The 25,196-nt window shown below is 43.1% G+C and overlaps 2 protein-coding genes across 2 annotated transcripts; both read right to left on the bottom strand.

The window, feature by feature from the left end:
• Nucleotides 1-3,099: 3,099 nt before the first annotated feature.
• LOC137340394 (deleted in malignant brain tumors 1 protein-like) lies at nt 3,100-11,215 on the bottom strand. The gene is made up of 4 exons (XM_068002814.1): nt 10,927-11,215; nt 10,120-10,143; nt 7,074-7,100; nt 3,100-3,245 (listed from the first exon to the last, which is right to left on the bottom strand). The coding sequence occupies exons 1-4, from the start codon at nt 11,135-11,137 to the stop codon at nt 3,100-3,102; spliced, it is 408 nt and encodes a 135-aa protein (XP_067858915.1). The 5' UTR covers nt 11,138-11,215.
• A 5,385-nt stretch (nt 11,216-16,600) lies between these two features.
• LOC137340393 (deleted in malignant brain tumors 1 protein-like) lies at nt 16,601-25,131 on the bottom strand. Its single transcript, XM_068002813.1, has 5 exons — nt 24,849-25,131; nt 24,042-24,065; nt 21,006-21,032; nt 17,279-17,401; nt 16,601-16,746 (listed from the first exon to the last, which is right to left on the bottom strand). The coding sequence occupies exons 1-5, from the start codon at nt 25,057-25,059 to the stop codon at nt 16,601-16,603; spliced, it is 531 nt and encodes a 176-aa protein (XP_067858914.1). The 5' UTR covers nt 25,060-25,131.
• Between the last annotated feature and the right edge of the window lie 65 nt (nt 25,132-25,196).

Genomic DNA, 25,196 nt, shown 5'->3' with positions numbered 1-25,196 from the left:
TCTTCTCCTGCAAGAAAGCGAGGCGTGTATGGGTGATGTGCCTGTCATGGTTGAATAGCTGCCAGTGTGTGTGGCCTGTGAGTTGTGAGTGGGCGGCTTGAAACAGTGGTAATGTGTAAGGGCGAGAGGAAGCATCTGATTGGAAGAGTTGAGTACTGATGGAAAGAGCTTATTGGTATGTGGGGGATGTGGGGTGTAGTGCGTGGAGCAGTTGGTAGGAGACGCCCTTTGACAGTTGACCTCACTCACCTTGACCACTCATATCAAAGCATTGAACTTCTTCCTGCTCTGCATCCATGTTCATGATGCTGTGCGCCTGAAATTGACTTTGTCCCCCGCTGCCTCCCACTGTCTTTTCAATATATGTCTGGAGGGCCTCTTGACCCGACTTCCACCCTCCCCCCCCCCCCCCCCCCCCAACACTACCGCGAATATTGAATGTCCTTCCTTCTGTCCACCTCTTGCACCCAAGGTCTCGAGTGCAACAGCAGAGAACCTTGGTGCGTGCACTCTCGCAGGCCTGGTAACAACTCAGATCGGCAGATTGGTGAGGTCTGGCGTGCAGATTGGAGGATGTGGGATTTAGTAGTGCGCAACCTTTATTCAATGTTTTAACATAACTCATCAGTGTGTATAAACATAGGGATGGGATCTGCATCTGTGATTAACGTGTGCAATGTCTGATCTCTGTTCAGACTCCATGCAGAGAGTAGTCTGTTATTTTCAGCAAATAACAGGTTCAAGCTGCCTTGAAGAGATTTCGAAGGCACATCCTCCCTTTAAGAGCTGCAGCTCCTTCTGGTGGTGGAAAGTGCAAATTGCATTCATTCCATGTGCAAGGCCTGGAAAGGAACACTGATTGCAGGTCAGTGCTCCCTTGGGACAGAGAAACTTGGAAAATAGGAGCAGGAGTAGGCCTTTCGGCCCTTCGAGCCTGCGCCGCCACTCAATATGATCATGGCTGATCTTCTATCTCAACACAATATTCCTGCTCTCTCCCCATGCCCCTTGATGCCTTTTGTGTCGAGAAATCTATTTAGCTCCTTCTTAAATATATTCAGTGACTTGGCCTCCACTGGCTTCTGTGGTGGAGAATTCCACAGGTTCACCACCCTCTGAGTGAAGAAATTTCTCCTCATCTCAGTCCTAAATGTCCGACCACGTATCCTGAGACTGTGACCCCTCGTTCTGGATCCCCCAGCCAGGGGAAACATCCTCCCTGCATCCAGTCTGTCCAGCCCTGTCAGAATTTTATATGTTTCAATGAGATCCCCCTTCATCCTTCTAAACTCGAGTGAATACAGGCCGGGTCGACCCAATCTCTCCTCATATGACAGTCCTGCCATCCCAGGGATCAGTCTGGTGAACCTTTGCTCCACTCCCTCTTTGACAAGTATATCTTTTCTTAGGTAAGAAGACCAAAACTGCACACAATACTCCAGATGTGGTCTCACCAAGGCCCTGTATAACTGCAGTAAGATATCCTTGCTCCGAAACTCAAATCCTCTAGCAATGAAGGCCAACGTACCATTTGCCTTCCTAACTGCTTGCTGCACCTGCATGTTTGCTTTCAGAGTTCGGAGCTGGGACCAAACTTGTGTCTTGCCTGCCAAGGGTCCGTCGGGCGCGGGGTGTTAGCGCATCACGCTACCATCGCCTAGAACGGACCCTTATCCAATTTTTCCCCACTATTCCATCTAGTGTTCATGGAACTAAAATAACAACTATTGCTTATTTGCACCAAGATTATGCAGCACAAACCTATTTGTTGTTTATGTAAATCACATCTAAGTTATTTCTTTTGGAGTATAAGTGGGGTGTCGGGATCGGGGGTCATCGCGGGAGTCCACGATCGTTGAGGAGGAGAATTGGGGGTTGGGCAATCGGAATGGGGGATAGGACGGGGGTTGTGGGGAGGATCAGGGGTCGGGGTGGGCGATCGGGTTCAGGAGTTGAAGGATCGTAGTGGGTCTGGAGGATCGTGATCGGTGATTCGCGATCGGGGGGGAGGGTCTGGAATCGGGTGTCAGGTGTCCACGATCGTTGGGGGTCGGTGTAGTTTGGCTTGTCGAGCCTGGGGGAAGCACTCCTGCTCCTCCGAACTCACAAGCTGTGCCTTTCTAGGAACCTACTCGTTAGTCTTGGGCCTTCTCGCCTCCTTTCACGATGCCGAAAACAGAAGGCAATCCCGGTCTCCTGGTGTTGAAATTGGAAAGTCCAGAAAAATGGAGACCCGAAGCCCATTTGAAAGGATTTGAGGCCCGACCTGCCTCCTGAGAGAAGGTTGGTCTCCCCACCACTTTTCCCGCCCCGTTAAAAAACAGAAATGGACGGGATGGGGGTGGGTCTGAAATGGTGGCAATTTTCATTGCCCGCCACGCCCTCAAACCACCCGTTGAGCCCTGTGTGTCTATTTTTCCGTCCATTTTACGACCTGAATGTGTTCTAACGGATCGGGAAGGGGGTGGTTTTGTTGGGAATGCAGAGAATTCCCGAATGTACTTCATGCCCAGGGCCCAAAAAATTCTTGATCCAGGCTCTGCCTGTTGTCCTGGTGCAATGTATTTGCTTTTACCGACTTTTGCAGAATCTTGACATGAATAAAATTAATCATTTTAAATATTACAGTAATGATCATTTTTAAAAGTTGTTTTTGTAAATATTTCAGAATATAACCTTATTCCCCACTCCTGCAAAGTGTTGCATGAAACTGTAAGCATTTACCTCCTGCCACTCACTGGTGTTCTCTCCTTTCTTAGTGGAATGAACCTCACCACAAACACTTTCCAAAGCAGTGAAGCATGAGAACAAACTCAACAAGTTGGAGCAAACGTCCCAAAGGCCGGATATCTGTAACTGAACTGAGTTACTGAATTTCTGACTGACCTGGTGTTAACATTGGAATAGTCCAGGGCAGATCTGTCCTGACAATAATCTCATGGATCACATTATATATGGCAGAACAATAGCTCACATTATCAGGACTCCAGCTACACTGATTCACAATATGAACAATAATATTAAATAAAGTCCCATTGGTAATTCTGAGAGTCTTTTTGGAATTTATTTTTTAACTTTAAAATTCATTTAAATATTAGTTTATTTTCTGAAAGTTCTCTTACCGTTATTTATGTAAGAACAGTGGTCACAGAAGTCAGGGCAACAGTTGCCATAATAAGGACAGTTGTAATCACAGGAACAACCTGATGAATATCCCCCACAGTTGTATCTGCATGAGCCATATCCTGTTATACAGTAAATGTCAGGTTAAATTAGTCAGACCTCAACAATTCTAGATAATAAACTCAATTGGTATTTTCTGCTACGACCCAAACATCTACTGTTCACTGTTCAACGTGATGTCATATATCTTCATTCCACTTTGTGCCCAGAGATTTGTGCCCAGGACAGTACGAATTCACAGCTGGATCTGTGAGGAGGTACGGAGCACAGGGGAAGCAGAGAGCAGAGGATACATTTGCCCCAAGACAAAAGGATTGAAAATGAGAGTTTGGGTCACTCTGGGACTCTTTCCGACTACCCATCGCAGCCTGGAAATGTACTGTTGGCAGAGACTGCATTTCTCAGCCAAGGATTAATGTGCAATATGGAGAAATGTGATGAGAAGAAAATTAACAAATTTTATAAAAAGATAAAAGGAGACCACTTCCTGGGTCTGCAGCTAGATGCACAGGATTGCCTGAGCAAACAGAATATCAGTCAGAAAATCAGGTGAGTCCAAGTGCATGACCTGAAAGGATTCCTGCCGGGTCTGCTGATATTCTCTGAGCCCAGGCGACCCAGTGCAAATGACTGAAAAATCACAACTAATTTTGGTTTTCTTTGGAATAAAACATTACCAGAGCAGCCGATACCTGGTATCATCATAGTATCATAGGAGGTACAGCACAGGAGGAGACCATTCAGCCCATCGTGCCTTTGCCAGATCTGTGAAAGAGCTATCCAATTCGTCCCATTCCCCTGCTCTTTCCCCATGGCCCTGTAATTTTTTTCCCTTCAAGTATTTATCCAATTCCTTTTGAAATTTACTATTGAATCTGCTTCCACCACCCTTTCAGGCAGATCATTCCAGATCATTACAACTCGCTGCGTAAAAAAATGTTTCATCATGTCGCATCTGGCTCTTTTGATGATCACCTTAAATATGTATTCGCTGGTTACCAACCGTTCTGCTACTAGAAACAGTTTCTCCTTATTTACTCTATCAAACCCATTCATGATTTTGAACACCTCTATCAAATCTCTTAACCTTCTCTGTTCTGAGGAGAACAACCCCAGCTTCTCCAGTCTCTCCACATAACTGAAGTCCCTCATCCCCGGTACCATTCTAGTAAATCTCTTCTGCACCCTCTCTGAGGCTTTGACATCATTCCTAAACGTGGTGCCCTGAATTGAACACAATACTCCAGCTGAGGCCTAGCCACTGTTTTATAAAGGTTTACAACACCAAGTTATAGTCCAGCAATTTTATTTTAAATTCACAAGCTTTCGGAGACTTCCTCCTTCCTCAGGTAAATTACCTGAGGAAGGAGGAAGTCTCCGAAAGCTTGTGAATTTAAAATAAAATTGCTGGACTATAACTTGGTGTTGTAAAATTGTTTACAATTGTCAACCCCAGTCCATCACCGGCATCTCCACATTATAAAGGTTTAGCATAACTTCCTTGCTTTTGTACTCTATGCCTCTATTAAAAAGCCCAGAATCACATATGCTTTTTTAAAACAGCCTTCTCAACTTATCTTGCCACCTTCCACGTTTTGCGTACATACACTCCCAGGACTCTCTGTTCCTGTACACTCTTTAAAATAGTACCATTTAGTTTATATTGCCTCTCCTAAATCTTCCTACCACAACGGATCACTTCACACTTCTGTGGGATAAATTTCATCTGCCATGTGTCTGCCCATTTCACCAGTCTGTCTATGTCCTCCTGAAGTCTATAACTGTCCTCCACATTGTTTATTACATTTCCGAGTTTTGTGTCATTTGCAAACTTTGAAATTATAACCTGTATACCCAAGTCCATGGAATACCCATATCAATGGAAAGCCTATTGCCAAAGATGGAGAGAGAGAAAGCCAGAAAAAGAAGGGAAGAGATGGACCACACAAAGGCAAATAGGCAAATTGGATGAGAATTGGAAACATTTTTGGAGTTTTATAAGTTTTATTAACAAAACAGCCAAGTTCTTTGAAAATGTTATGATTCTTTCAAGTAACTTGACTGCAGAATATTCCAATATTTCAGATGTTGTCATCATTCTTCAAAATATAAGCTTGTGCACACACTCAACATTGATTTAGGACATTAACAATTGATTATTTTCAGTTTATTTAATTGGCTGGAAGAGTGAATAGAGACCCAACACAAACAACTCTCAGCCAAACGTTTGCCGATGAGAACTGAGAGACCAGCTGCAATCCCTGAGCTTTTCTTGAGATGTGTCAATCACAGGTTTAAAGGGCCAAATCGACTTCTGCATGAATCTCGCCTCTGTTTTACTGCCGAGTTTGAGAAGCCTTGGGAAACTCATGCAGGTAAGGTAAACTTTGTTTCAGGTTCAGAATTCACAAAAAATTACCTACTTTAAGTATTTGAAGTAGTTAAATTCTCCAGTAACGATCTGCCCGCCGGCATTAATAGGGGACGCAACTTCCAGGTTTCGGACCGCGCACATCCAAACGCACCTGTGTTAAACCCAGTCCAATTGTTGATCACATCAGCTGGACTGCAACCCGGCTCCAACCTGCCCAGGTTGCGGTTCCATGATGTAATCAACTATTTTTACTGTCCACCCACCCCTGGCCCACCTGTTCTTCGGGGTTAAAATGACCCCTCTGCACTGTATTTTCTGCATTTTTGAGTGCATTTTTATGGCATCAGAATTGGTTACATTAAAAATTGAAAAGCTGCCACACTCTCAAACATACTGGCTTAGAAACTGGGCCAGCACTATTTAAAGGCATCGTGTATCATAGTGGTGAGGTGGCCTTCATGCTGGTTACCATCACATTGTGCTGAGCGAGGTTAGCACATAGCGAGTGAAGCTTGGGGTGGTCCAAAATGGAAAATGGGTCCTGCATAGGACTCTAAATTAGATATATGAATTTTCACTTGGAATGCTGCCAGCGTTACCTTCTATAACAATATGGCGATCGGTGCACTTCCTGGAGCTCCAACGAGGTGCTTCCTCAGTGGCTACAGCCTGTGAGGTGGAAGGCTGCTGAGCTTCCATTGAGGACACTTTACATGGAATTGTAGGATGACATAGAGCAGCTCTGGGCCTAGAGGTCCCGACTGCAGATTGAAACATCTCAGCGTGGGCTGCAGCAGTCAGGGCTGGCTTGCTGAGTGGTACCAGCAATGTACTGGCGGAGTGGTTGGCGGGGGAACAGGCTTGCTGATCTTGAGAGAGGACAGCAAGTGCCTCTCCCATTTTGGAGGTGCTGGCTGCATTTAAGTAGCGCCCCGGCCTCCAGGTATTGGCCCACTTCCGAGAGGCTTGCAGCCAATGAACAGCGTGGTTAACGATGGCTGCATGCACGAATCATTATAATCAGCAGGCAGCACGGATTTTGCGATCCGCCTGCATCGGTACCGACTGGCACAGGTCGTCGATGCTCCGTGTGGCCATTTTCAAACAGGCATGCAACCAATGAATAGTGCAGGTAGTTTTGGTTGCAAGCCAGAATCATTATAATGAGGTCCTGGCACATATTTCACGCTGAACAGAAATTCATCTAGTACTAATACCCTGGACCACACGAACAGGCGAAGGCAGCGTGGGCCCTGCCCTCTGCGTTCTCGCTTTCAGGCGCAATCGAATTTCTAGTCCATAGTGTTTAAATGGTTCACAGCTGATTTGGTACTGGCAGCCTGCTATCAAAGTGAATTAGCAACTATGGTGTTAATGGAGTGTTAGACAGAAATTATATTTAATATGTTATACTTCAATATTCATCACTTGAAAACAGCCCTTTTCTAAATCACACAGTAAATGCTTTTCACTCTGCACAAATTTCAGTTGCTTAAATAACAAAACTTTTTTTTACCTGTTGAACTTTCTGTATCAATTGCAGCTGTTGTAAAATAAATAAAAACAAAAGTTTATTTTGGCGTTTCTAAAACTGAATAATAATATTAAAAGCTTACAATGGAAAATTGACTAAATCTCAACATGTATTTTTTGACATTCAAACTAACTTATGATTTTAGTACTTTTATTGCAACTGCACCATTTTATCACTGGGAAAATATTTCACGACAGAAAATACAAATTATGCAGGTTGTACCTGGTTTACTTTTGTTTTCTATTCACATCGAAAAAAAGAAAGGACTTGCATTTATATTGCGCCATTAACTACCTCAGCATTTCCCTTCACAGCCAAATAAGATCTTTTGAAGTGTAGTCATTGTTGGAATGTAGGAAACGCGGCCGCTAATTTGTGCACAGCAAGCTCCCACAAACAGCAATGCCGTAAATGGCTAGATCATCTGCTTCTAGGTGTTGGTTGACGGATAAACATTGGCCAGAACACCGGGAGAACTCCCTGCTCTTCTTCGAAATAGGGCCATGTGATCTTTTACGTCCATCGTAGAGGGCAGATGGGGACTCGGTTTAGCGTCTCACCTGAAAGACGGAACCTTCGACAGTGCAGCATTCCCTCAGTACTGCACTGAAGTGTCATAGAATTCCATAGAATTTTACAGCACAGAAACAGGCCACTCGGCCCAACAGCTCTATGCTGGTGTTTATGCTCCACACGAGCTTCCTTCCACCTTACTTCATCTCATCCTATCAACATATCCTTCTATTTCTTTCTCCCTCATGTACTTATTTCGCTTCCCCTTAAATGCATCTATGCTATTCGCCTCAAGCACTCCATGTGATAGCGAGTTCCACATTCTCACCACTCTCTGAGTAAGGAAGTTTTTCCTGAATTCCTTATTGGATTTATTAGTGACTATCCTATAATTATGGCCCCTAGTTTTGGATCCCCCCACAAGTGAAAACATCCCCTCTACGTCCACCCTATCAAACTCCTTCATAATTTTAAAGATATCTATCAAGTCGCCTCTCAGTCTGCTCTTTTATAGAGAAAAGATCCCCAGCCTGTTCAGTCTTTCCTGATAGTTATATCCTCTTAGTTCTGGCATGATTCTTGTAAATCTTTTTTGCACCTTCTCCAGTTCTTCTATACACTTTTTACAATATGGAGACTAGAATTGTGCACAGTACTCTGGATATTCCTCCTATTTGTCCCCTGACTCCACGTGATCGGACCTTAGTCACGAGTCTACTATGTGGTACCTTTTATCTTTTTTTCTTATTCGTTCATGGGATGTGGGCGTCGCTGGCAAGGCAAGCATTTATTGCCCATCCCTAATTGCCCTTGAGAAGGTGGGGGTGAGCCGCCGCCTTGAACCGCTGCAGTCCGTGTGGTGAAGGTTCTCCCACAGTGCTGTACTTTGTGATATTGTACAACTGAGTGGCTTGCTAGGCCATTAAGAATCAACCACATTGCTGTGGGTCTGGACTCACATATAGGCCAGACCGGGTAAGGACGGCAGGTTTCCTTCCCGAAAGGACATTAGTGAACCAGATGGGTTTTTATGACAATCCGTTAGTTTCATGGTCACCATTACTGATACTAGTTTATCAAAGGCCTTTTGAAAGTCCATGTATAAGCATTAACCTGGATTATGTGCTCAAGTTTCTGCAGTGGGGCTTAAACCCACGACTGTCTGACCCAGAGGTGAGAGTGCGACCAATTGAACCAAGGCTGATACTATCAGCTCATATTAAGCCATTGGTCAGGAAATTGGGACCTATCTCACCTGTTTCTCCAGGGTAAAATGGGAGAAAAAAATGACCAATCTTGCAGAGCTGTATCACGTGCCCCAAGGACCTCTGTAATATGTTCGATCTAATATTGTCTCGAGTGATATTCAGGCATCCCTAGCGGTGGTCTAAAATAGGTATTATGGCCATTGCATATGTTAATGAGAGATCTAATACCTGTTACAGGACCCCTCTACTAAATTGGTCAGCACTGAGCAGATCATGAGCTCACACAGTGGAACCTTCCTGGTCTACGTGGCTTATCTGATCACAATGTGTACCATCTACAGGATGCACTGCAGCAACTCACCTAGGCTTCTTCGACAGCACCTCCCATACCCGCGACCTCTACCATCTAGAAGGACAAGGGCAGCGGGCACATGGGAACAGCACCATCTGCACATTCCCCTCGAAATCACACACCATCCTGACTTGGAATTATATCACCTCTCCTTCATTGTCGCTGGGTCAAAATCCTGAAACTCCCTTCCTAACAGCACTGTGGGAGAATCTTCACCACACGGACTGTAGCGGTTCAAGAAGGCGGCTCATCATCACCTTCTCAAGGGCAATTAGGGATGGGCAATAAATGCTGGCCCTGCCAGCGATGCCCACATCCCATCAACGAATTTTTAAAAAGCAGTAGATTTACTGAGCCATTGTTTGGGTGTGTTGGGGTTGGGAAGTCTTTTCTTCTGGTTGCAGCAGTGAGGAAAAGATTGGAGAACGAAAAGATCTAAGAAGTGAGAAAACAATAAAGGATTTAATATCTACAGTCCTCCTTCCCCCATTCTATATCTACAGTCCTTCTTCTCCCAATCTAATAACCATCATCAATACCAGCAAATTCTATTTCTGAAACTTACAAGTTACACAAATTTAAACAGCAGTATATTTTCTTTCTGTGGTCTTTCTACATCACACTCAACTACTCCTTGACTCAGGTCCCTGGCCGGCAGCATCCTACTTGACCTGTGTTAATGCTAAGTTAATACTAAGCTCTAAATGTCCATGAGAAGGTGTGCAGAAACACTCTTCCTCCACATTTTTCCCTCTGTGGAGAAAACTGGCGTCCACTATGTTTTCCCTTCCTCGGACAACATGGTCAGTCAAAAGCTTTCAGTAGCGAATATAGCAGGTCATCTCATTTCCTACAGCTGAGTGTCACCACACGTTAGTTTGCCAATATGGTGGAGCTCTGTGCCAGCTCTGCTTAAACCAGTTATTAAGTAAACAACTAAGGACATGCTGATTACCTGTTGGTGTGTTTAACGAATAACCTGTCAATAGAAAAAGAAAATGTATTTAGCATTTTATATAGTATTAGCTTTATAGCTCCTGGTTGAATTTGGATAAAGGAAGTTTTCAATATTTCTTATAACCATTTAAACTGCTTTATTAGCTAAGCTATTTTATTTGATCATTGGTTTTAATATAAAACATCATTATACTCGTATGTTATCCTGTACTTTGTTTTTGGAAAAATATTGGAACCTCTTGGAGGACCATTTCAATTCTATTCTATGAGAATTATTGCAATTAATATTTGACTAACAGTTTTAAAATAATAATAGTCAAATGTTATTTAACAATGAGTTATCCAAATAATTAAATTTTACAAAATGTAAAAGAAAGACATACTTTATGATGTCACGTAAGGTTAAAAATTGCACCAATGTGAGAACTGGATGTCTTTCTGTTCAGCACGGGATAATGTTACATATTTTGTGGAGATGATGTCACAGTTGAGAAGGAATGGTGCTGTAAAATTGTTTCACAGTGATGATATTGGAAGTTTACCACAATCCATGCATTAATTTAAGACCCTTTAAGTGCCAACTTGTCTCTGAGTCAGAATATTATGGGTTCAATCTCCACTGTTCAGATTGAGCAAATAATTCAGCTGACACTGTATAAATTGCATTCTAGAGCCCTGCATCATGTATCCTCTGTGTATCCAGAAATCATTCTCAACCCTGAACCTTGTTATTGTCATTATAAATTGATCAGTTATTTATTTTCTTTTCAAAAGACAATTATTAAAAACAAAGCAAATATGTTACCTGAGCAATTTACCGCAACATCCTCAGAGTGCTGACAGTTGTGTGAAAGCCAGCCATTGTTTCTACAGTTCCATAAATACTGTTCATTTCCTTGACATTGAATATCATCCAAGACAATTTCACCAGTACCAGGACCAAAGAGAGCCACCGGAAGTGTAGCAACAGCTTCACCACATCCTATTTGTCGACACACCACTTCTGCATTGTTCATCGTCCAGCCATCGTCACACACTGTTCCCCATCTTCCATTATATAAAATTTCAATCCTTCCTTCACACCTGTGATTTCCATTTGCAAGTCTCAAGGAAAGCACTGTGATAGTAAAAAAATTACAAAGATGAATAAAAACAATACAAGCTCACTTCCTCTTGCTGTAAAAGTAGAAACACGTGCAAAATTTGGTGAAAGCTTCAATTTATTTGTCTTTCATATTACCCACTGAAAAGTTAAAAGGGAAATTTCCCTGCGTGAAAAAGCTCAGGAAAAGCGGCAGAGACGTGGATTGTTACTTCTGCCGCCTGTTTAACATAGCTCCAAGACTTCCAGAGCTTTCTTGGAGGGGTTTGATCTGCACCTGCAGTGGAGGTGCACTAGTGATTATTCTTGTATCACCGATAATTACTGCAGAAATTTGATGTTTGTTCAATCAGGCTGGAAAATTGTAAATGGCATGACAATTTTTTCTCAGTTATCTTGGAGAATCATATTTTCATTTTCCGCACTGGCTGAATGATTCTGTGTTTTCACATTGGACATTTTGTCAATCAATGACAGAAAACAGTAACATAAATGCTTAAAAGAAGAGACGTCTTTGCCATTTTCTTCTATTTGAGGTGATTGGAAAAAACAATTTCTCATTAATTTCTGTAGCTTTTTTTTTATTTAGTCATGGCATGTGGGCGTCGCTGGCAAGGCCAGCATTTATTGCCCATCCCTAATTGCTCTTGAGAAAGTGGTGGTGAGCCGCGCTCTTCCGTAGCAAGATTTTACAACTGAGTGGCTTGCTCGGCCATTTGAAAGGGTGATTATGATTCAACCACATTGCTGTGGGTCTGGAGTCACATATAGTCCAGACCAGGTAAGGACAGCAGGTTTCCTTCCCGAAAGGGCATTAGTGAACCAGATGGGTTTTTACAACAACTGGTAGTTTTGTGGCCACCATTACTGATACTAATATTTTTTATTCCAGATTTATATTCAATTAATTGTATTTAAATTCTCCAGTTGCCATGGCAAGATTTGAACTCATAACTCTGGATTATTAGTCCAAGCCTCGGGATTACTAGTCCAGTAACATAACCACTATGCTACCGTACCCACTGCAAATTGATAAAAAGGTTATTCATGTTCTGCTCATGGAACAGTATGTTGGAACATTACAAGCTGAACATTCAGGTATCTTGTTTGATTTCACATTTTGCCTTCAGATACAATGCTGGAATCTTGATCTTTGATAAACAATACAGATTACATTAAAACAACATTAGAGCTTTTTAACATTGTAATAAAACAGCATTAAAATATTACAATGCAGAACACATTGCTTAGCTACATGAATAATATGTAAACTTTAGACAGCAGTGTACAAAGAATTTACCAAATCACAATGCGATTCTCTGAGTATAGCCATTAAGATTATTGGTTGATTTATAAAGTCTCAGCAAATGTCCAAACAACAATTTTTTTTAAAAAATGAATGAATTTAAATATTACTGACCTGAAGGAGTTTCAGAAACACCACAGTATCCTGTACAGGAACACATTGAATTGATTTGCTTTGTCAAATGTTTTTGAACAATCCTCTTCCATTCATACTCATAGAAACATTAATATAACACATGATAAAAATGAAATTATCAACATCAGCTATGACTGACATTTACCTGCATACGAACAATGATGGACAGGAAAAGACCCACTCGTGCCTCCAGCCTGTCCCACACAATATAAAATATATACACCCCCCCACTCCACCCAGAAGCCATGTAATCTCTCGGGAGAGGCGAATAAAAACCCAGGCAAATTTGAGAAAGAAATCTGTAAAATTCCTCTCCAATCGAAACTAGTCCAATACTCTGGCCCTGATTAATGTTATGGAGCACCTACCTTTTGTACAAGGTGATCTCCGCCCCAGCCAGAAACAGGTCCAGCTCTCTGAAGAAATTCAGTGAATCAGCGTCCACTGCTCGAGCCGGCAGCCTGTTCCACAGGTTCACTATTCTCTGGGAAGTAAACTACCTCCTAACATCAAACCTAATTCAGCCTTTACATAACTTGAGACTGTGACCCCTGGTCCTCCCTATCCTATTTAGTTGAAACAAACAGACGACACAAACGCAATCTATTCCCTTCAACATCTTATAAACCTCGATCTAAATCACCCCATAATCTACGTTTCTCTCAAATTCAGTGTCTCAGCTCTTTGAGCTTTCCTTGGTAACTAAGATGCTTCAAACTGGGAATTAATCCATGGGCCTCCCCTGCACCCTTTCCAAAGCCTCAATATCATCCACCATGTGAGGGGACCAAAACTGGACACACTGTGCACTTAATTGGGCCTCCCCGACACCCAAGATGGCGTCTTGGATGCGTACGCATGTTTCCTGCATGATGTACACCAGATTCTATCTTGGTATCGGAGTTTGCGCAGGCGCAGATAAGATACGCTGGAATCATGTAAGGTAGGGAGAAAATGGCTTCAATCAGTGTGCAACACTGATTTAAAGTGATGGACACCATTTTGGGACTTAATGCTCAACTCAACGCACAGCCTTAACCCTGACCATCTGAACGTGTCTTGGAGTGCCTGGAGGATACCCCACCAGCGCTATTTAAAGTGACCATGCAGGATTTACAGGTTAATGGCGGGGTTATTGCCTCTGGATGCCCAGACATTTGTAACTGTTTTCGGAGGTCTCCTAGACTTCAATACTAGGACATGGGGACATAACTTCGCACTTGGAGCCAGGATGTGCAGGAGTGAAGTTAGGAAATGCTTCTACACGCAAAGGGTCGGAGACATTTGGAATGCTCTTCTGCAGACGGTAGTTGATGCGAGCTCAATTGTGAATGTTAAATCTGAAATTGATAGATTACTGTGAACCAAGGGTATTAAGGGGTATGGGGTTAAGATGGGTATATGGAGTTAGGTCACAGGTCCACTATGATCTCACTGAATGGTGGAACAGGCTCGAGGGGCTAATAGCCACTGCCACGTGCTGCCTCTTGATATGTGCCATCTTCTCCTGCAAGAAAGCGAGGCGTGTATGGGTGATGTGCCTGTCATGGTTGAATAGCTGCCAGTGTGTGTGGCCTGTGAGTTGTGAGTGGGCGGCTTGAAACAGTGGTAATGTGTAAGGGCGAGAGGAAGCATCTGATTGGAAGAGTTGAGTACTGATGGAAAGAGCTTATTGGTATATGGGGGATGTGGGGTGTAGTGCGTGGAGCAGTTGGTAGGAGACGCCCCTTGACAGTTGACCTCACTCACCTTGACCACTCATCTCAAAGCATTGAACTTCTTCCTGCTCTGCATCCATGTTCATGATGCTGTGCGCCTGAAATTGACTTTGTCCCCCGCTGCCTCCCACTGTCTTTTCAATATATGTCTGGAGGGCCTCTTGACCCGCCTTCCACCCTCCCCCCACCCCCAACTCTACCGCGAATATTGAATGTCCTTCCTTCTGTCCACCTCTTGCACCCAAGGTCTCGAGTGCAACAGCAGAGAACCTTGGTGCGTGCACTCTCGCAGGCCTGGTAACAACTCAGATCGGCAGATTGGTGAGGTCTGGCGTGCAGATTGGAGGATGTGGGATTTAGTAGTGCGCAACCTTTATTCAATGTTTTAACATAACTCATCAGTGTATATAAACATAGGGATGGGATCTGCATCTGTGATTAACGTGTGCAATGTCTGATCTCTGTTCAGACTCCATGCAGAGAGTAGTCTGTTATTTTCAGCAAATAACAGGTTCAAGCTGCCTTGAAGAGATTTCGAAGGCACATCCTCCCTTTAAGAGCTGCAGCTCCTTCTGGTGGTGGAAAGTGCAAATTGCATTCATTCCATGTGCAAGGCCTGGAAAGGAACACTGATTGCAGGTAAGTGCTCCCTTGGGACATAGAAACTTGGAAAATAGGAGCAGGAGTAGGCCTTTCGGCCCTTCGAGCCTGCGCCGCCACTCAATATGATCATGGCTGATCTTCTATCTCAACACAATATTCCTGCTCTCTCCCCATGCCCCTTGATGCCTTTTGTGTCGAGAAATCTATTTAGCTCCATCTTAAATATATTCAGTGACTTGGCCTCCACTGGCTTCTGTGGTGGAGAATTCCACAGGTTCACCACCCTCTGAGTGAAGAAATTTCTCCTCATCTCAGTCCTAAATGTCCGACCACGTATCCTGAGACTGTGACCCCTCGTTCTGGATCCCCCAGCCAGGGGAAACATCCTCCCTGCATCCAGTCTGTCCAGCCCTGCCAGAATTTTATATGTTTCAATGAGATCCCCCTTCATCCTTCTAAACTCGAGTGATTACAGGCCAGGTCGACCCAATCTCTCCTCATATGGCAGTCCTGCCATCCCAGGGATCAGTCTGGTGAACCTTTGCTCCACTCCCTCTTTGGCAAGTATATCCTTTCTTAGGTAAGAAGACCGAAACTGCACACAATACTCCAGATGTGGTCTCACCAAGGCCCTGTATAACTGCAGTACGACATCCTTGCTCCTATACTCAAATCCTCTAGCAATGAAGGCCAACGTACCATTTGCCTTCCTAACTGCTTGCTGCACCTGCATGTTTGCTTTCAGAGTTCGGAGCTGGGACCAAACTTGTGTCTTGCCTGCCAAGGGTCCGTCGGGCGCGGGGTGTTAGCGCATCACGCTACCATCGCCTAGAACGGACCCTTATCCAATTTTTCCCCACTATTCCATCTAGTGTTCATGGAACTAAAATAACAACTATTGCTTATTTGCACCAAGATTATTAGGCACAAACCTATTTGTTGTTTATGCAAATCGCATCTAAGTTATTTCTTTTGGAGTATAAGTGGGGTGTCGGGATCGGGGGTCATCGCGGGAGTCCACGATCGTTGAGGAGGAGAATTGGGGGTTGGGCAATCGGAATGGGGGATAGGACGGGGGTCGTGGGGAGGATCAGGGGTCAGGGTGGGCGATCGGGTTCAGGAGTTGAAGGATCGTAGTGGGTCTGGAGGATCGTGATCGGGGATTCGCGATCGGGGGGGTGGGTCCGGAATCGGGTGTCAGGTGTCCACAATCGTTGGGGGTCGGTGCAGTTTGGCTTGTCGAGCCTGGGGGAAGCACTCCTGCTCCTCCGAACTCACAAGCTGTGCCTTTCTAGGAACCTACTCGTTAGTCTCGGGCCTTCTCGCCTCCTTTCACGATGCCTAAAACAGAAGGCAATCCCGTTCCGCGGTGTTGAAATTGGGAAGTCCAGATAAATGGAGACCCGAAGCCCATTTGAAAGGATTTGAGGCCCGACCTGCCTCCTGAGAGAAGGTTGGTCTCCCCACCCCTCTTCCCGCCCCGGTAAAAAACAGAAATGGACGGGATGGGGGTGGGTCTGAAATGGTGGCAATTTTCATTGCCCGCCACGCCCCCAACCCACCCGTTGAGCCCTGTGTGCCTATTTCTCCATCCATTTTACCAACTGAATGTGTTTTAACGGATCGAGATGGAGGGTGGTTTTGTGGGGAATGCAGAGAATTCCCGAATGTACTTGATGCCCAGGGCCCAAGAAATTCTTGATCCAGGCACTGCCTGTTGTCCTGGTGCAATGAATTTGCTTTTTCCGAATTTTGCAGAATCTTGACATGAATAAAATTAATCATTTTAAATATTACAGTAATGATCATTTTTAAAAGTTGTTTTTGTAAATATTTCAGAATATAACCTTATTCCCCACTCCTGCAAAGTGTTGCATGAAACTGTCAGCATTTATCTCCTGCCACTCACTGGTGTTCTCTCCTTTCTTAGTGGAATGAACCTCACCACAAACACTTTCCAAAGCAGTGAAGCATGAGAACAAACTCAACAAGTTGGAGCAAACGTCCCAAAGGCCGGATATCTGTAACTGAACTGAGTTACTGTATTTCTGACTGACCTGGTGTTAACATTGGAATAGTCCAGGGCAGGTCTGTCCTCACAATAATCTCATGGATCACATTATATATGGCAGAACAATAGCTCACATTATCAGGACTCCAGCTACACTGATTCACAATATGAACAATAATATTAAATAAAGTCCCATTGGTAATTCTGAGAGTCTTTTTGGAATTTATTTTTTAACTTTAAAATTCATTTAAATATTAGTTTATTTTCTGAAAGTTCTCTTACCGTTATTTATGTAAGAACAGTGGTCACAGAAGTCAGGGCAACAGTTGCCATAATAAGGACAGTTGTAATCACAGGAACAACCTGATGAATATCCCCCACAGTTGTATCTGCATGAGCCATATCCTGTTATACAGTAAATGTCAGGTTAAATTAATCAGACCTCAACAATTCTAGATAATAAACTCAATTGGTATTTTCCGCTACGACCCAAAAATCTGCTGTTCGCTGTTCAACGTGATGTCATATATCTTCATTCCACTTTGTGCCCAGAGATTTGTGCCCAGGACAGTACGAATTCACAGCTGGATCTGTGAGGAGGTACGGAGCACAGGGGAAGCAGAGAGCAGAGGATACATTTGCCCCAAGACAAAAGGATTGAAAATTAGAGTTTGGGTCACTCTGGGACTCTTTCCGACTACCCATCGCAGCCTGGAAATGTACTGTTGGCAGAGACTGCATTTCTCAGCCAAGGATTAATGTGCAATATGGAGAAATGTGATGAGAAGAAAATTAACAAATTTTATAAAAAGATAAAAGGAGACCACTTCCTGGGTCTGCAGCTAGATGCACAGGATTGCCTGAGCAAACAGAATATCAGAAAATCAGGTGAGTCCAAGTGCATGACCTGAAAGGAATCCTGCCGGGTCTGCTGATATTCTCTGAGCCCAGGCGACCCAGTGCAAATGACAGAAAAATCACAACTAATTTTGGTTTTCATTGGAATAAAACATTACCAGAGCATGGTATCATCATAGTATCATAGGAGGTACAGCACAGGAGGAGATCATTCAGCCCATTGTGCCTATGCCAGCTCTTTGACAGAGCTATCCAATTAGTCCAATTCCCCTGCTCTTTCCCCATGGCCCTGTAATTGTTTTCCCTTCAAGTATTTATCCAATTCCTTTTGAAAGTTACTATTGAATCTGCTTCCACCACCCTTTCAGGCAGATCATTCCAGATCATTACAACTCGATGCATAAAACAATGTTTCATCATGTCACATCTGGCTCTTTTGATGATCACCTTAAATATGTATTCGCTGGTTACCAACCCTTCTGCCATTAGAAATAGTTTCTCCTTATTTACTCTATCAAACCCAAACATGATTTTGAACACCTCTATCAGATCTCTTAACCTTCTCTGTTCTGAGGAGAACAACCCCAGCTTCTCCAGTCTCTCCACATAACTGAAGTCCCTCATCCCCGGTACCATTCTAGTAAATCTCTTCTGCACCCTCTCTAAGGCTTTGACATCATTCCTAAACGTGGTGCCCTGAATTGAACACAATACTCCAGCTGAGGCCTAGCCACTGTTTTATAAAGGTTTAGCGTAACTTCCTTGCTTTTGTACTCTATGCCTCTATTAAAAAGCCCAGAATCACATATGCTTTTTTTAATCAGCCTTCTCAACTTATCTTGCCACCTTCCAAGTTTTGCGTACATACACTCCCAGGTCTCTCTGTTCCTGTACACCCTTTAAAATAGTACCATTTCATTTATATTGCCTCTCCTAAATCTTCCTACCAAAACGTATCACTTCACACTTCAATGGGTTAAATTTCATCTGCCATGTGTCTGCCCATTTCACCAGTCTGTCGATGTCTTCCTGAAGTCTATTACTGTCCTCCACATTGTTTATTACATTCCTGAGTTTTGTGTCATTTGCAAACTTTGAAATTATACCCTGTATACCCAAGTCCATGGAATACCCATATCAATGGAAAGCCTATTGCCAAAGATGGAGAGAGCGAAAGCCAGAAAAAGAAGGGAAGAGATGGACCACACAAAGGCAAATAGGCAAATTGGATGAGAATTGGAAACATTTTTGGAGTTTTATAAGTTTTATTAACAAAACAGCCAAGTTCTTTGAAAATGTTATGATTCTTTCAAGTAACTTGACTGCAGAATATTCCAATATTTCAGATGTTGTCATCATTCTTAAAAATATAAGCTTGTGCACACACTCAACATTGATTCAGGACATTAACAATTGATTATTTTCAGTTTATTTAATTGGCTGGAAGAGTGAATAGAGACCCAACACAAACAACTCTCAGCCAAACGTTTGCCGATGAGAACTGAGAGACCAGCTGCAATCCCTGAGCTTTTCTTGAGATGTGTCAATCACAGGTTTAAAGGGCCAAATCGACTTCTGCATGAATCTCGCCTCCGTTTCACTGCCGAGTTTGAGAAGCTTTGGGAAACTCATGCAGGTAAGGTAAACTTTGTTTCAGGTTCAGAATTCTCAAAAAATTACCTACCTTAAGTATTTGAATTAGTTAAATTCCCCAGTAACGATCTGCCCGCCGGCATTAATAGGGGACGCAACTTCCAGGTTTCGGACCGCGCACATCCAAACGCACCTGTGTTAAACCCAGTCCAATTGTTGATCACATCAGCTGGACTGCAACCCGGCTCCAACCTGCCCAGGTTGCGGTTCCATGATGTAATCAACTATTTTTACTGTCCACCCACCCCTGGCCCACCTGTTCTTCGGGGTGAAAATGACCCCTCTGCACTGTATTTTCTGCATTTTTGAGTGCATTTTTATGGCATCAGAATTGGTTACATTAAAAATTGAAAAGCTGCCACACTCTCAAACATACTGGCTTAGAAACTGGGCCAGCGCTATTTAAAGGCATCGTGTATCATAGTGGTGAGGTGGCCTTCATGCTGGTTACCATCACATTGTGCTGAGCGAGGTTAGCACATAGCGAGTGAAGCTTGGGGTGGTCCAAAATGGAAAATGGGTCCTGCATAGGACTCTAAATTAGATATATGAATTTTCACTTGGAATGCTGCCAGCGTTACCTTCTATAACAATATGGCGATCGGTGCACTTCCTGGAGCTCCAACGAGGTGCTTCCTCAGTGGCTACAGCCTGTGAGGTGGAAGGCTGCTGAGCTTCCATTGAGGACACTTTACATGGAATTGTAGGATGACATAGAGCAGCTCTGGGCCTAGAGGTCCCGACTGCAGATTGAAACATCTCAGCGTGGGCTGCAGCAGTCAGGGCTGGCTTGCTGAGTGGCACCAGCAATGTACTGGCGGAGTGGTTGGCGGGGGAACAGGCTTGCTGATCTTGAGAGAGGACAGCAAGTGCCTCTCCCATTTTGGAGGTGCTGGCTGCATTTAAGTAGCGCCCCGGCCTCCAGGTATTGGCCCACTTCCGAGAGGCTTGCAGCCAATGAACAGCGTGGTTAACGATGGCTGCATGCACGAATCATTATAATCAGCAGGCAGCACGGATTTTGCGATCCGCCTGCATCGGTACCGACTGGCACAGGTCGTCGATGCTCCGTGTGGCCATTTTCAAACAGGCATGCAACCAATGAATAGTGCAGGTAGTTTTGGTTGCAAGCCAGAATCATTATAATGAGGTCCTGGCACATATTTCACGCTGAACAGAAATTCATCTAGTACTAATACCCTGGACCACACGAACAGGCGAAGGCAGCGTGGGCCCTGCCCTCTCCGTGCTTGCTTTCAGGCGCAATCGAATTTCTAGTCCACAGTGTTTAAATGGTTCACAGCTGATTTGGTACTGGCAGCCTGCTATCAAAGTGAATTAGCAACTATGGTGTTAATGGAGTGTTAGACAGAAATTATATTTAATATGTTATACTTCAATATTCATCACTTGAAAACAGCCCTTTTCTAAATCACACAGTAAATGCTTTTCACTCTGCACAAATTTCAGTTGCTTAAATAACAAAACTTTTTTTTACCTGTTGAACTTTCTGTATCAATTGCAGCTGTTGTAAAATAAATAAAAACAAAAGTTTATTTTGGCGTTTCTAAAACTGAATAATAATATTAAAAGCTTACACTGGAAAATTGACTAAATCTCAACATGTATTTTTTGACATTCAAACTAACTTATGATTTTAGTACTTTTATTGCAACTGCACCATTTTATCACTGGGAAAATATTTCACGACAGAAAATACAAATTATGCAGGTTGTACCTGGTTTACTTTTGTTTTCTATTCACATAGAAAAAAAGAAAGGACTTGCATTTATATTGCGCCATTAACTACCTCAGCATTTCCCTTCACAGCCAAATAAGATCTTTTGAAGTGTAGTCATTGTTGGAATGTAGGAAACGCGGCCGCTAATTTGTGCACAGCAAGCTCCCACAAACAGCAATGCCGTAAATGGCTAGATCATCTGCTTCTAGGTGTTGGTTGACGGATAAACATTGGCCAGAACACCGGGAGAACTCCCTGCTCTTCTTCGAAATAGGGCCATGTGATCTTTTACGTCCATCGTAGAGGGCAGATGGGGACTCGGTTTAGCGTCTCACCTGAAAGACGGAACCTTCGACAGTGCAGCATTCCCTCAGTACTGCACTGAAGTGTCATAGAATTCCATAGAATTTTACAGCACAGAAACAGGCCACTCGGCCCAACAGCTCTATGCTGGTGTTTATGCTCCACACGAGCTTCCTTCCACCTTACTTCATCTCATCCTATCAACATATCCTTCTATTTCTTTCTCCCTCATGTACTTATTTCGCTTCCCCTTAAATGCATCTATGCTATTCGCCTCAAGCACTCCATGTGATAGCGAGTTCCACATTCTCACCACTCTCTGAGTAAGGATGTTTTTCCTGAATTCCTTATTGGATTTATTAGTGACTATCCTATAATTATGGCCCCTAGTTTTGGATCCCCCCACAAGTGAAAACATCCCCTCTACGTCCACCCTATCAAACTCCTTCATAATTTTAAAGATATCTATCAAGTCGCCTCTCAGTCTGCTCTTTTATAGAGAAAAGATCCCCAGCCTGTTCAGTCTTTCCTGATAGTTATATCCTCTTAGTTCTGGCATGATTCTTGTAAATCTTTTTTGCACCTTCTCCAGTTCTTCTATACACTTTTTACAATATGGAGACTAGAATTGTGCACAGTACTCTGGATATTCCTCCTATTTGTCCCCTGACTCCACGTGATCGGACCTTAGTCACGAGTCTACTATGTGGTACCTTTTATCTTTTTTTCTTATTCGTTCATGGGATGTGGGCGTCGCTGGCAAGGCAAGCATTTATTGCCCATCCCTAATTGCCCTTGAGAAGGTGGGGGTGAGCCGCCGCCTTGAACCGTGTGGTGAAGGTTCTCCCACAGTGCTGTACTTTGTGATATTGTACAACTGAGTGGCTTGCTAGGCCATTAAGAATCAACCACATTGCTGTGGGTCTGGACTCACATATAGGCCAGACCGGGTAAGGACGGCAGGTTTCCTTCCCGAAAGGACATTAGTGAACCAGATGGGTTTTTATGACAATCCGTTAGTTTCATGGTCACCATTACTGATACTAGTTTATCAAAGGCCTTTTGAAAGTCCATGTATAAGCATTAACCTGGATTATGTGCTCAAGTTTCTGCAGTGGGGCTTAAACCCACGACTGTCTGACCCAGAGGTGAGAGTGCGACCAATTGAACCAAGGCTGATGCTATCAGCTCATATTAAGCCATTGGTCAGGAAATTGGGACCTATCTCACCTGTTTCTCCAGGGTAAAATGGGAGAAAAAAATGACCAATCTTGCAGAGCTGTATCACGTGCCCCAAGGACCTCTGTAATATGTTCGATCTAATATTGTCTCGAGTGATATTCAGGCATCCCTAGCGGTGGTCTAAAATAGGTATTATGGCCATTGCATATGTTAATGAGAGATCTAATACCTGTTACAGGACCCCTCTACTAAATTGGTCAGCACTGAGCAGATCATGAGCTCACACAGTGGAACCTTCCTGGTCTACGTGGCTTATCTGATCACAATGTGTACCATCTACAGGATGCACTGCAGCAACTCACCTAGGCTTCTTCGACAGCACCTCCCATACCCGCGACCTCTACCATCTAGAAGGACAAGGGCAGCGGGCACATGGGAACAGCACCATCTGCACATTCCCCTCCAAATCACACACCATCCTGACTTGGAATTATATCACCTCTCCTTCATTGTCGCTGGGTCAAAATCCTGAAACTCCCTTCCTAACAGCACTGTGGGAGAATCTTCACCACACGGACTGTAGCGGTTCAAGAAGGCGGCTCATCATCACCTTCTCAAGGGCAATTAGGGATGGGCAATAAATGCTGTCCCTGCCAGCGATGCCCACATCCCATCAACGAATTTTTAAAAAGCAGTAGATTTACTGAGCCATTGTTTGGGTGTGTTGGGGTTGGGAAGACTTTTCTTCTGGTTGCAGCAGTGAGGAAAAGATTGGAGAACGAAAAGATCTAAGAAGTGAGAAAACAATAAAGGATTTAATATCTACAGTCCTCCTTCCCCCATTCTATATCTACAGTCCTTCTTCTCCCAATCTAATAACCATCATCAATACCAGCAAATTCTATTTCTGAAACTTACAAGTTACACAAATTTAAACAGCAGTATATTTTCTTCCTGTGGTCTTTCTACATCCCACTCAACTACTCCTTGACTCAGGTCCCTGGCCGGCAGCATCCTACTTGACCTGTGTTAATGCTAAGTTAATACTAAGCTCTAAATGTCCATTAGAAGGTGTGCAGAAACACTCTTCCTCCACATTTTTCCCTCTGTGGAGAAAACTGGCGTCCACTATGTTTTCCCTTCCTCGGACAACATGGTCAGTCAAAAGCTTTCAGTAGCGAATATAGCAGGTCATCTCATTTCCTACAGCTGAGTGTCACCACACGTTAGTTTGCCAATATGGTGGAGCTCTGTGCCAGCTCTGCTTAAACCAGTTATTAAGTAAACAACTAAGGACATGCTGATTACCTGTTGGTGTGTTTAACGAATAACCTGTCAATAGAAAAAGAAAATGTATTTAGCATTTTATATAGTATTAGCTTTATAACTCCTGGTTGAATTTGGATAAAGGAAGTTTTCAATATTTCTTATAACCATTTAAACTGCTTTATTAGCTAAGCTATTTTATTTGATCATTGGTTTTAATATAAAACATCATTATACTCGTATGTTATCCTGTACTTTGTTTTTGGAAAAATATTGGAACCTCTTGGAGGACCATTTCAATTCTATTCTATGAGAATTATTGCAATTAATATTTGACTAACAGTTTTAAAATAATAATAGTCAAATGTTATTTAACAATGAGTTATCCAAATAATTAAATTTTACAAAATGTAAAAGAAAGACATACTTTATGATGTCACGTAAGGTTAAAAATTGCACCAATGTGAGAACTGGATGTCTTTCTGTTCAGCACGGGATAATGTTACATATTTTGTGGAGATGATGTCACAGTTGAGAAGGAATGGTGCTGTAAAATTGTTTCACAGTGATGATATTGGAAGTTTACCACAATCCATGCATTAATTTAAGACCCTTTAAGTGCCAACTTGTCTCTGAGTCAGAATATTATGGGTTCAATCTCCACTGTTCAGATTGAGCAAATAATTCAGCTGACACTGTATAAATTGCATTCTAGAGCCCTGCATCATGTATCCTCTGTGTATCCAGAAATCATTCTCAACCCTGAACCTTGTTATTGTCATTATAAATTGATCAGTTATTTATTTTCTTTTCAAAAGACAATTATTAAAAACAAAGCAAATATGTTACCTGAGCAATTTACCGCAACATCCTCAGAGTGCTGACAGTTGTGTGAAAGCCAGCCATTGTTTCTACAGTTCCATAAATACTGTTCATTTCCTTGACATTGAATATCATCCAAGACAATTTCACCAGTACCAGGACCAAAGAGAGCCACCGGAAGTGTAGCAACAGCTTCACCACATCCTATTTGTCGACACACCACTTCTGCATTGTTCATCGTCCAGCCATCGTCACACACTGTTCCCCATCTTCCATTATATAAAATTTCAATCCTTCCTTCACACCTGTGATTTCCATTTGCAAGTCTCAAGGAAAGCACTGCGATAGTAAAAAAATTACAAAGATGAATAAAAA

Source organism: Heptranchias perlo, chromosome 21, assembly GCF_035084215.1.
Source record: "Heptranchias perlo isolate sHepPer1 chromosome 21, sHepPer1.hap1, whole genome shotgun sequence".
Classification (NCBI taxonomy): domain Eukaryota; kingdom Metazoa; phylum Chordata; class Chondrichthyes; order Hexanchiformes; family Hexanchidae; genus Heptranchias; species Heptranchias perlo.
This window is presented reverse-complemented; position numbering and strand designations above follow the sequence as displayed.

Excerpts from the sequence above, each read along its gene's own strand:
- LOC137340393 (XM_068002813.1), bottom strand. The coding sequence starts at position 25,059 with ATGAACAATGCAGAAGTGGTGTGTCGACAAATAGGATGTGGTGAAGCT. Across the intron at positions 24,066-24,848 it reads TGTTGCGGTAAATTGCTCAG|GTTATTCGTTAAACACACCA; the intron begins GTAACATATTTG and ends TTCTATTGACAG. Across the intron at positions 17,402-21,005 it reads TGATACAGAAAGTTCAACAG|GATATGGCTCATGCAGATAC; the intron begins GTAAAAAAAAGT and ends ACTGTATAACAG.
- LOC137340394 (XM_068002814.1), bottom strand. The coding sequence starts at position 11,137 with ATGAACAATGCAGAAGTGGTGTGTCGACAAATAGGATGTGGTGAAGCT. Across the intron at positions 7,101-10,119 it reads TTCGTTAAACACACCAACAG|CTGCAATTGATACAGAAAGT; the intron begins GTAATCAGCATG and ends ATTTTACAACAG. Across the intron at positions 3,246-7,073 it reads TGATACAGAAAGTTCAACAG|GATATGGCTCATGCAGATAC; the intron begins GTAAAAAAAAGT and ends ACTGTATAACAG.